General features: G+C 34.1%; 1 protein-coding gene across 1 annotated transcript in view; it reads right to left on the reverse strand.

Annotated features, from left to right (window-relative positions):
• FCHSD2 (FCH and double SH3 domains 2) overlaps positions 1 to 12,486 on the reverse strand; it is a 194,461-nt gene that overhangs the window by 93,824 nt on the left and 88,151 nt on the right. Inside the window, exon 8 of the mRNA XM_010973089.3 lies at positions 11,930 to 12,058. Coding sequence (XP_010971391.1) covers positions 11,930 to 12,058 — 129 coding nt within the window. The remainder of the gene's footprint in view (positions 1 to 11,929; positions 12,059 to 12,486) is intronic.

A 12,486-nucleotide genomic window follows, 5' to 3' on the forward strand; every position in this document is an offset into this window, starting at 1 on the left:
TACATATTATTAGCTATAATCAACATTAGTACCTCAGACCACTGAAATTTATTCTTCTTATACCTGGAACATTGTGTCCTTTGATTAATCCCTCCCCATTTCCCCCACCATCTAGGCCATGGCAACTACCATTCTACTCTGTTTTCATGAGTTTGGCTTTTTTAGATTCCACATATAAGTGATATCATACGGTATTTGTCTTTCTCTTTCTGATTGATTTTACTTAGCATAAATGCCTCAAGGTTCATCCAAGTTGTCACAAATGGTAGAAGTTCCTTGATTCTCATGGCTCAATACTATTGTATTGTGTATAAATGTGACACTTTATCCATGCATCCATCAGTAGATACTTAGGCTGTTTCCATATCTTGGCCATTGTGAATAATCTAGAGTGAACATGGAGGTACAAATAAACCTTTGAGATCCTGTTTTCTTTGGATATATACCCAGAAGTGGGATTGCTGGATTATATGGTATTTCTAGTTTTAATTTTTTGAGGAAGCTCCACACTGTTGTCTATAGTAGCTGTACTAATTTATATTCCCACCAACAGTTCACAAGGGCTCCCTTTTCTCCACATCCTCACCAATACTTGTTTTCTCTTACATTTTTGATGGTGGCCATCCTAATGCGTGTGAGATAATATCTCATTGTGGTTTTGATTTGATTTGCAATTCCCTGATGATTAGTGATGTTGAGCACCTTTTCATGTATCTGTTGGCCATTTGTATGTCTTCTTTGAAAAAACGTCTATTCAGTTCTTCTGCCCATTTTTTAACTGAGTCTTTTGTTTTTGTTTGTTATTGAATTGCATGATTTCTTTATATATTTTGGATGTTAACCTCTTATCTTATATATGATTTACAATATTTTCTCCCATTCCATAGGCTGCCTTTTCATTTTGTTGATGGTTTCTTTTGCTGTGCAGAAGCTTTTTAGTTTGAGGTAGTCCTACTTATTTTGTCTTTGTTTTTGTAGCTTGTGCTTTGGGTGTCGTATCTAAAAAATCACTGCCAAGACCAACGTGAAGCAGTTTTCTCCTGTGTTTTCTTCTGGAGGTTATATGACTTTAAGTCTTATGTTTAAGTCTTTAATCCATTTTGAGTTAATTATTGTGAGTGGTATAACGCAGAGGTCAAATTTCATCCTTTTGCATATAGTTATCCAGTTTTCTCAACACCATCTATTGAAGAGACCACCCTTTCCCCATTGAGTATTTTTGGCTCCCTTGTCAAATATTAGTTGACCTTTATAAGTGAGAGTATATTTCTCTCTTTTAAACTGAATTTGTAGCTTTTCCTTATTTCTTTTAGGATGTTTTGATTTTTCTCATGGATTTATAAGAACACTTTTTAACTCCTACATTATCATCTACTTTGTCAGATATTTAGAAGCAGTACAGATGGTGGTTGTGGTGGAAACTATTTGTTGTCCACCTAAATCTGTTCTCCCTTTCTTCCTGGGCATATGGTGGGACTGGACTTCCTAGCTTCCCCTGCTGTTAGGTATGGCCAAGTGACTAAGTTCTCTCTAGTACAATGTGAGCAGGAGTAATAATATGCCACTTTCAGTACTAGGTCTTAAGAGAATGGTATGTCTTTTCCATGTTCTCTTTCCTCTACCCACTGGGTAGAACGTAAATAAGTTATGAGGCAGGTTTGGTTAAGCTGCTGATTTGAGAAAATGATAGAGCCATTTTGCTACTTGGATAGTTGAATAATTTCATGAGGTAGAACCTACTTTCTATTGTGAATTACTGGATGAGAAATAATTAGTATCTACCTTGTTAGAGCCATTACATTTTGGGTCTCTATTTTAGTTATTTAGTCTTTATCCTAATTAATACAGAATTAGTATGTTGTAGTGGGATGTTACTGTAACAAAGAAACTAATATAGGTAGCATCCGCTAAGCGGCAGAATAGCAAGCAGTGAGGAAACAATGCTGCATATTGTTATACCATGGCAAAACATCAGGTGATATTGTTGCCTGTGATAACATGGACAGCAGATCGGGGTTATAGATCATTCAGTTCTAGGACACAGTTTCTCAATCTTGGCACTTTGACTTATATGTAAAGCACTTCACTACAAGGCTTGGCATCTAGCTCAGTATTACCTATCATTATTATTGTATGACACATTTTAAAATATTGGGACTGTCAAATCTATCTGGAGATTTCCATATAGTGTCTATCTTTGCTAGAATACTTAAAAAAATCTCCTCACACTAAGATCAGATAAGTCTTCACTCATGTTTTTCTCTATTACATTTATCTTTCATAAATCTAAAATTTGGCCTGGTATTACATAGGGATCAAAAAAATTTTTTTTCTAGAGAGCCTCAACATCAGTACCTTTATAATCTGTTATTTTCCACTGGTATGAAATCTACCTTTTCCGAATTTGTTTATAAGTTCTTAACATCTAACTGAGATCAATCATGCTTGCTGAGGAAATGAGGCTACAGTTCATCAGGACAGCAGATTAAGTTCTTACCCCATAAAGCTAAGGGAAAATTCTATTTGACAGAATACTATAAAAAACATATTCTTTCACTTAAAAGATAACTTTCTGAAACTACACATTGATGGCACTCTCAACAGACACACTTTAGAGCATTTTTATTTTTGGTAAGAAACAAACAAAAAAAATCCCTAAATCTTTATGGTATGTCTGCACATGTCTTAATGAAGATAAAGTTAGGGAGGAAGAGCACCCATTAGTTTAACGCTTGGAAACTCCCTAGATACTTTCATTTATATTGGTTTTGCTTGGTCACTCACGTAAAGTAACTCTCTCTTCCCTATTTTAATGTCAGAAAGATATATGAGTTTGTAACGGAAAACACTAATCTAATATTAGCCTTCAGTACTTTTAGAGCAAAAACAATTCCATATACTTTCTGTTAATTTGTGTTCACCAACTTCAGCTATTCTGGTATTAAAATTTGGTTAGATACATAAGATTTTATTAATATAGCTAATACATTAAGTTATGTTGATAAGTGGAAGATAAGGGGAAGAGTATCACACATAAGTGATAATATACAGTATTTGTCTTTTTTCTGACTTATTTCACTAAACACAATACCCTCGAGGTCTATACACACTGTTGCAAATGGCTGAATTTCATTTTTTTATGGCTGAGTAATATTGCATTTTGTGTGTGTGTGTGTGTGTGTGTGTGTGTGTATTCTTTATGTTCTTTATGTCTGCTGATGAACACTTAGGTTATGTTCTATATCTTGGGCATTATAAATAATGCTGCTATGAACACTGGGATGCGTATCTTTTTTTGAATTAGTATTTTCATTTTCTTTGGATATATACCCAGCAGTGGAATTGCTAGATCATAAGGTAGCTCTATTTTTAGCTTGTTGAGGAACCTTCAAAATGTTTTCCATAGTGATTGCACCAATTTACATTTCCATTAACAGTGTACTAGGGTTCCTTTTCTCCAGATCCTCGCCAACATTTGTTATTTGTGGTCTTTTTCATGATAGCCATTTGACAGGTATGAGGTGATATCTCATTGTGGTTTTGATTTACATTTCTCTTTCTCTGATGATTAGCAATGCTGAGCATTTTTTTTCATGTGCCTATTGGCCGTCTGTGTATCTTCTTTGGAAAAATGTCTATTCAGGTCTTCTGCTCATTTTTAAATAAGATTATTTTTTGGCATTAAGTTGTATGAGCTGTTTATATATTTTGGATATTGGTCATATCATTTGCAAATATTTTTTCCCATTTAATAGGTTGTATTTTCATTTTGTCCGTGGTTTCCTTTGCTGTGCAAAGCTTTTAAGTTTAATTAAGTTCTGTTTGTTTATTTATGCTTTTGTTTCTTTTGCCTTAGGAGGCAGATTCAAAAAATGTTGCTGTGATTTATGTCAAAGAGTGTTCTGCTTATGTTCTCTTTTACGAGTTTTATGGTTTCAGGTCTTACATTTAGGTTTTTAATCCACTTTGAGTTTATTTTTGTATATAGTGTTAGAGAATGTTCTAATTTCATTCTTTGACATGTAGCTGTCCAGTTTTCCCAGCACCACTTACTGAAGAGATTGTCTTTGTCTCCATTGTATATTCTTACCTCCTATGTCATAGATTGACCATATGACCATATGTGTGTGGGTTTATTTCTGGGCTCTCTATTCTGTTCTCTCTACACTGATCAATGTGCCAATTTGTGTACCAGTACCATGCTGTTGGGACTACTGTAGCTTTGTAAAACAGTTTGAAGTGAGGGAGCATGATACCTCCAGCTTTTTCTTTTTTTCTCAAGATTGCTTTTGCTCCTCATTTATTGTTGACCCTTTATCCAAAGACATCCAATTAAGCTCTTAAGGCAGAATATTCAATCGCCTGTTGATCCTGTCCGTAGGAGGGTGTAAACAATAGATCACCATGATCTGATTTACATTTTTAAGAAATTACTTTGAAAAAGTCTAGAATGAAGATCATCTAGGGAAAGCTTAGAATTCCATTAAAAAATTCTATTTCAGAACTATTGTTTCCAAATTATGTTTCAAGGAACCCTAGCACTCAGCATAATGCCTCAGGAACCAAGGAAAAGAAGTAGAGGATGACTATGCAAGTATGTCATATGGGGAAAGAGGCTCACAAGCTCTAACCAATCAGCTTCCCTTTTATCTGTTTTGCATGTAAGAATTCCATGTAGGTGTTTGTAGTAGTTCAAATGCTAAAAATATTTAAACATCACTGCTTTAGAAGTTTGGTAAAAATAGGTAAGAAGTATACTAATTTTCTCTTTTTGTGTCACAGGGAGCCAACCATAATATAAACCAATATACCAGGGGAAAGGATCTATTATCACCTCATATTCTATATATCCTTTAAAGGCTGCTCCAGAGATTTATAACCTTTTTATTTCTGGCTTACTATTGTTATGAATCATGGCCAATTCATTTCTATTTGAACACCATGCCTATCACCTAATGTACACTCAAACACTTGCTGAGTTTAATATGACATACAAACAATGTTAAAAGGTATAATAAAAAGTGCTGTAACACAATCTAGCACTCTTTGGTAAAGCTGTTAATTGATACCACTCCTAGGTATGTCCCCTTAAGAAATTCTTGCATTAATACACCAAGAGACATGTACAAGAATGTTGATGGCAGCATTGCTTATAAGAGTAAAACAGAAACAACTAACAATTCAATTAAGAAAATGGATAAGCAATTTATGATATATAGACAAATACTAAATAGCAAAATGATAAGAAACTCAAGTCAAAAATCCATACTGATGAATTTCAACAAATAAAATGTCTAGTGGGAAAAAAGTAAGTTGCAGAATATTACAGGGTACAATACCACCTAAGACAATACAATATATTGTCAGAGTGGTGGTTGCAATGTGGTGCATGAGAGAGATGTTTGGGAGTAGTCACACTGGAGGCTTCCATTTTACTAGTAGTGTTTCATTTCTGAAGCTGAGCTGTGAGATAATGGGTATTCATTTAATTATTTTTTGAATGTATTTATAGATTTAGAAAATTTCATATATAGTTTTAAAAGTTCTATACCAAGAGTTGGCAATTAAGACCTGTAGGCCAAATCCAGCCTAACGTTTATTTTTATAAATAAAGTTTTACTGGAACACAGCCATTTAGTACTGGACTGTACTACAACATCAGAGTTGAGTGGCTGTGACAAAAAAGCCTAAAGTATTTACTATGAGTCCCTTTACAGAAAATGTCTGCCAACCCTTTGTTCAATTTCAAAGTATAGAGTGCAAATGACGGAGCAATTAATTCTGAAATAACACAAAAATAATCACAGTTGTGGTTACTGAGGGAAAAGATCAGCAGGGTTACTGACAGCCAGATAAAGGAGGATGGGAGAGAAACAAGTAAAAACTAAACAAGCTGTAGACCACTTATGTCCAACAAAACTTTCTGTGATGATGGAAATATTCTATATCTACACCATTCTGTATGGTAGCCACTAGCCACATTGCTTTTGAACACTTGAAATGTGGCTACTATGACAGAAGAACAGAATTTAAAATTTTATTTATTTTTAATTATTTCAAATAGTCACATATACTTAAAGACTACCACATTTGACAGTGTACCTTTATGCTTTGAAAGCTAGATGGACAGCAGTTGTCACCTGAAACCTAGGCTGGGGTGCTTATTCAAGGAAACAATGGGAAACAAAGAGTTGCCTCTAGTTAAGAAAGTTTCAGTCACTGATGGAAAGGTAAATATATGGATAACTGTAAGGGCAAGTTTACATACAGATTTGAGAATCATATACTATTAATAAAAACTAGGCCAAATGATTACTCTCTCCAAGAAAGAGTATGTAAAGTAAGAGAAGCAGAGAGCCAATCTTGAGATTTGGGGACTTTCATGCTAATTTGTTAAGTGAACCAGCAATACTAGATGAATCAGAAGGACAACAGCTAGAGCGATGGCAGGGAAACCAGAAGAATTATGACTGAAAATCAAAAAGATGAGAGTTACAAATCTTATATGAGAATAAGGGAGACTTTTGGAATAATTAGTGCTTAGCCAGAAAAGCCTTAAAAATAAGGGGCTTGGATACTAATAATGAATTTATCTTCATTTAACCAAGACAAATGTCTATAAAAGATATGTTATATTTTCTGTATTTCTATCACATATAAAAATGTTCACCTTTTATTATGTTGTCCAATTATCAACTATGCCACATATGTTCAGCTCCACAATAAATATTTATCTAGAAAAGCAGTCCTAGTATTAAGCACTCAGCATAATGCCTCAGGAACCAAGTATTAAGTATTCAAGTCTTTCATTAGTTTGACATTTATTTCTTTTTATACTATGGTATATTGTACTTCATCCTTCCTCATCCAAACCACTAAGAAAATATTCCACAAACTTCTAAAAGTTAAAATATCAGTTTATATATTGGACAAAAAAATGCTACAGAAAAGGAACTTTTTGAGGAACAAACTACCGTACTTCCCAGCAGTCAGATGATTGCTTTCTATAGCTTTTATGAAATCAGTTGTCTAGTTTCCATGGCTTAGCAGTAGCTTTTGTTTGTTAGTTTTAGTGTGGAGTTCAAAAAAACCTGCCTATACAGACACAGAGTAATATATTTAGTATCTGCTCTAATCAGTACTGGCATAAGGAATACAAAATACCCCTTGGGGAATCTGTCTAAATACCTTTATTTAAATACTGACATGATCTTACTTTTTAGGATAATTAGAACAGGGGAGAATTTGCAATTTTCAATTGTTAATTTTATTTTACACTTCTCTCAGAATTTATGACATTCACAGTGTGCTACTGCTTATTATACTAAACTTCACCATCAAGAAGATGAACACAGTATGAAATGTGGGAAAGAATACAGGCTTTGAAGTTAGAGACCTTGATTTAAGTCTTGGCTATTATACATATCTACTGAACTGCACTGAGCCTCCACTATCTGACCTGTAAAAAAGGAGCAATGATATTTACCTTAAGGGATGTTATGAAAACTAAATGCAAAAATGTATTTTAAGGTAACTAGACAGAGAATTTAGCAATGTTAGATACTGAAACAGTTGCTCCACTCTCACTCCCAAGCCTTCGACATCTCTTCTACTCTCCCCCCTTCACCCCTAAAAAAGAAATTTATTTAAAATATAATAATAGAATTTGTTATTTAATAGGATAATATATAACTTGTACACTAAGCTTAAAAATTAACAAAAACACTTCATTATTTCATTCGCTCCTCACAGAAGCCAAAGAAGATAAGATAGTGTAGGATTATCCCACATTTAACAAGGGAAGAGGGAATAAGTCCAACAAGCTGATGTCATATAAAGAGCTAATGGCACCAGCTCTGACAGCAGAGAGACATGTCAGAGTTGAATCCAGGCTTTGTCATAATTTCCTCATTTGTAAAATGGGGATGATTCATTCTGCAAGGATTAAAATGAGACTGATTGTTTATTCATTCATTCATTCATTCATCAATAAGTATTAATTCACAAATACTTAGCACATATTAGGAATCATACACTACTAAGTAGCAAGGATGAAGTCTCAAGTGATACAGACACAATCACTGTCTTCAAGGAATATACAGTTAAGTGAGAGATAAGGCATTATCATGTAATCACACTGATACAGGTAAAACTACAACCATGTTAAGTACTTCAAAGATGAGATAAATCATTTTATGAGACCATCAGACTGCGTGGGAGACGTAACTGGGTTAAGGAGATCATGAAAGTCTTCCTCAGAAAACAACACAAGGGATGTGAAGAAATGATGAAGGGAGCAAAGAAGGAGTTTTGACCATCTCACAAGAAGAGATTTAAAGATACTGAATTAACAGTTTCCCCTACAAATGATCCACCAGAATACCCTATAGTGAAACTCAAAGTTGACAAGTCCCACCCACAGGCTAAAAGAGAGACTATTCAAGGAAAAGAAAACTTTAAAATAAATTCTATTACTGAGACCATCAGAATTAAAAAGAGAAGATAAAGCACAAAACCTGTTATGAAAAAGGAACATTCAGGGAACAAACGGATACTAAAATCAAGTAGAAAAAATTAAAAACTTAATAAAAGAGTTGAACCGTAAGGCTGAAGAAGTGTCCCAGACAGTAGAGCATAATGTCAAGGGACAATAATAGAAAAAAAGAAACTTAAAGAACTAGGCCAGGAGATTCAACATCTTAATAAAAGGAGTACCAGAAAGAAAAAACAAGAGGGAAGAATTAATCAAGAATCAAAAGGCGTACTGAGAATATTTCAAAAGCTTCTAAAAAGAAAAAAACACTAGATCAGATATGCAGAATAAAGAATACTTACATAGGAAACAAGAAAACAAGGAGAATTGTCTTTAACATTTGAATAAAAATGATTTTCAACCTTTAATTCTACACCCAAGTATGAGCACAGAAAAATGAAAATTTCCTAAACATAGTATCTCGAAAAACTTACCTCCCATGCACACTCTCTCAAGAAAGTATTGGAGGATGTACTCTACCAAAAAACAGAGTAAGCCAGGAAAGAAGAAGAGAAGACATGATACAGACAACTGGAGAGTCATCATAGGAAAGAGGCATAGGAAGATGTGAGAATTACTGCATTATAAGGAATGGCAGGAGGCAATTAGATTAGAGGGGTGTGACAAGACAGACAAACATGAGGAGGGCTGTCATCACTAAGATTCCATCACTAAGACATCTTTGGAGGAGTCTTGAAGAGAGAGATGAAGCCTGTAATGGAACATTAATATAGTTCCCTTTTAATGGCTTCTATTTTCTCTGAAAATTAGGAAGAAAAACTCCTTGCTAAGTATGAAAGAGAAGGGGTAAGTCTGAGTCTTGAGAAGGGAAAAGTTGAAAAATTATTGAAAATAGAGAAAGTTAACCAGGTAAATACAGTAGGATACCTGAGCAGTGTTGAGGGTCCATTTGATACCAATTTCATATTAATTTACGATCATTAATCTGCTCTGTTGAAAGATTTTCTTTAACAGTGCTTGGTTACTTAGATGCAGGTAAAGAGAGAGTGGTTGGGATTTCATTTCATTTCATTTCATTTTATTTCCAAGCTAGAGTGTAATTTAAATAATGAACTATACACTCTAACCAGGATAAAGAAGAAAATGAGTAAGGATAATACGCCTAAAGTGATTAGGATAATGCTAGGATAATATCAAGCAATCAAAAAAAAAAAAAGGTAGCTGTTATTATTACTCACCACTGTCCACTGGCAGTAAGTGATTTCATTATTCTGATTTGTAATCATTTCTATATATCTCTCTCTTTGACCAGATTGAGCTCTTTGAGGATAAGGAGAGTGTCTTGCTCATTTTTGCTTCTTCCCAAAGCCTAGCACAGTAGCTACCACACTATCAGTGACTATTAAATGTATAAGATTAAATCAGTGACTCAAATCTCCTGCTTCCAAGCTACTCATCTAATTTAAATTAAAAAAAAAAAAAAGATTCTCATTAGAACATTATAACCTTAACAAAAATCCAGGAAACAGACTTTACCAAAAGAGATACTAAAGGCCACTGTCAATTTTATGATAGAAGTTTACTGAGTAGCTATCATCATGATATATATATATTTTTTGATTCACATACAGCTAACATTATGATTGATGGGAGTTTTCCAATAGTGTCCAGACTACAGAATTTGCATGAGAAAAAAATGAATTAACACACTCAACATGAAAACTGAGAATACATTTTCCTATTTTTAATGGACAGGAGGGACTCTTGCCTCTATTTTTGAAACCATTTAAGTACCCTATAATGTTTCATGAAACAAGTAACCTGAAGCATAAGCTACCCAATGATGGCCAAATATCTAAGTGCATGAGAACTTCAAAGAAAATTTAAGGTTCCATATTCTAAGAGCCCATTAACCTCCTTATTGCTTCTGTCAGGGGGCAGATCCCCCAAATAAGACTGAATCTTTCCCGGTTTAAAAAAGGTCATAGGATTTTAGCTAAGAGATCTTTTTTGGCTGTGGATTCAATTTAAAAAGCACAAAGATTTTATTTTTGCTCCCGTTTAAACTAATGTTCATTTTAAAGCATTCAAAGGGGAAAAACACAGTTAACAGCTTTGATTTAATAGTGACAGTATATGGGAAATTACAAACTTAAATGGAAGCTATACTAAAAATCTTCTTTAATAAACAAGTTCTTCAAAACTGAGTATGTGTATTTCCCTGAAGAAACTATGTTATTATAAGAGGCCAAGTCTCCAGTTGGTCCTTGTAAGTCTGAAGCACTATGTAACACCTAATAAGATACTGAAGTGCCTAAACCTCTAGGGCCAACATTTTATGGAAAACTGTAATGCAGAGTTCTCGTCTGGGATGTCAAAACAATCCCTTGGCTCTCTCACCACCATGTATTCTAGCAGAAGTCAGAAAAGGATAGAAGCCAGGAAAAGGGGATTTCAGATAGTAAACAGAAGGGAAATAAAAGGTTTTTCAGCAGGATACTTCTTAGTTCAGTTTTACTCTCTCCATCCCTCAGTTTTTCCTTAAAGGTTTGAAAATGTTCTATGTTTACTGTAAGGAAAGAACCTGAAGTTTCTGGAAAGTCTATCTCTTTCCCAGAGCCACTATAGAAAAAAAGTGTCCACTCCTGCTGCACCCCTATTCTCAACATCGCTGATTTGCAAACAAGCAATTCAGTGAAAGCAATGTGTTTGACAGTCATTAAGAACAATACATTTGAGAGGGATGGGTTGAAAATAAAGGAGGTAGAATAACCAAATGTTTGGGTCCTTGAGACCACAGAAAATGAGATTCACTTCAAAGCAGAACTTGTCTACCAGCAATGAGGAGAAACCTGGCAGCAGGTTAAAAAGGTTTTCTTTCCTTTCACCCCTTCTCCTTTACTTGAGTGAAAGTTAAAGATATCTATAGGTGTATAAACAAGGGTAGACCAAGATCAAGTTTGGGCATACAAGAACTATAACGCAATCTACCTACATTTTATAGCGATACCCAGGGTAGAGATATATTCATATAACTACTAATTATATTTTCTCTTCTTTTACCCACAGGCACCTCAAAATCATAAAATATTAATGTACAAGTTTACTTATCAATTAAAGATAATATGATAAAATTTTAAGAATACAAGCTTTTAAAAATAATCATACATTAATACTCACTATACAGTAAATATCTTCTACTGCTAGGGAATAATAGAATCTTTTACTGTGGTTTGGCTTTAAACATTTTCTTATACTAAAATTCAGAATTACATGAAACAGAGGTTACCTAAACAATACCAAGTATATTCCAACAAAATGCAAAGTAGTGTGGCTGCTATTCCACAGACTCAATCCCATACACCCAACACTCAACTCATGAGTTGTTTTCTCTTTAATGATATAAAATTACCACTGATATTAAGGCTGTATTACCTTCATAATGTTAACTAAATCTGTTTGATAGTAGCGATCCTGGTGTGCATTTGCTGCTGCTAATGTAAGAAGATAATCATTTCTTGCGTGGGTAGCTTTGGAATTACACTCAGATCTCCGGGCTTTTAACTAAAACATAGTAAGAAGGGGAAAAAAGTCAATGCAAACTGATACTACACTGAAAAACATATGAAGATATCACTCTTAGTTGGCTTCCCAACAAGAATAAAGATGACCATATGGAGAAACATTTATATGCATATAAAAATTCAACACTATTGAAGAATTAAATAGTGACCAGAACTGTTTCACATGGTAAGAGTATTTTCAAATATTTGTTATTTATACTTAACATATTTCCAAAGCTTTTGAGAGAACTTCAAAATATTTTGCTCATTTTATTCTGATGGGAAAATAGAGGTTCTCAAGTAACTCCCTTATCTTCAAAGTCTTAGGTAAATCTGTTGGAGTCAGAAAATAGTTTTTAAGAAAACTAAAACCTCTAATATGCCAAAAGAAATGCATCTTAGTTGGGAGCCTGGCAGCCAAAGACAGGT

This window comes from Camelus bactrianus, chromosome 10 (genome assembly GCF_048773025.1).
Source record: "Camelus bactrianus isolate YW-2024 breed Bactrian camel chromosome 10, ASM4877302v1, whole genome shotgun sequence".
NCBI classification, from domain to species: Eukaryota; Metazoa; Chordata; class Mammalia; order Artiodactyla; family Camelidae; genus Camelus; species Camelus bactrianus.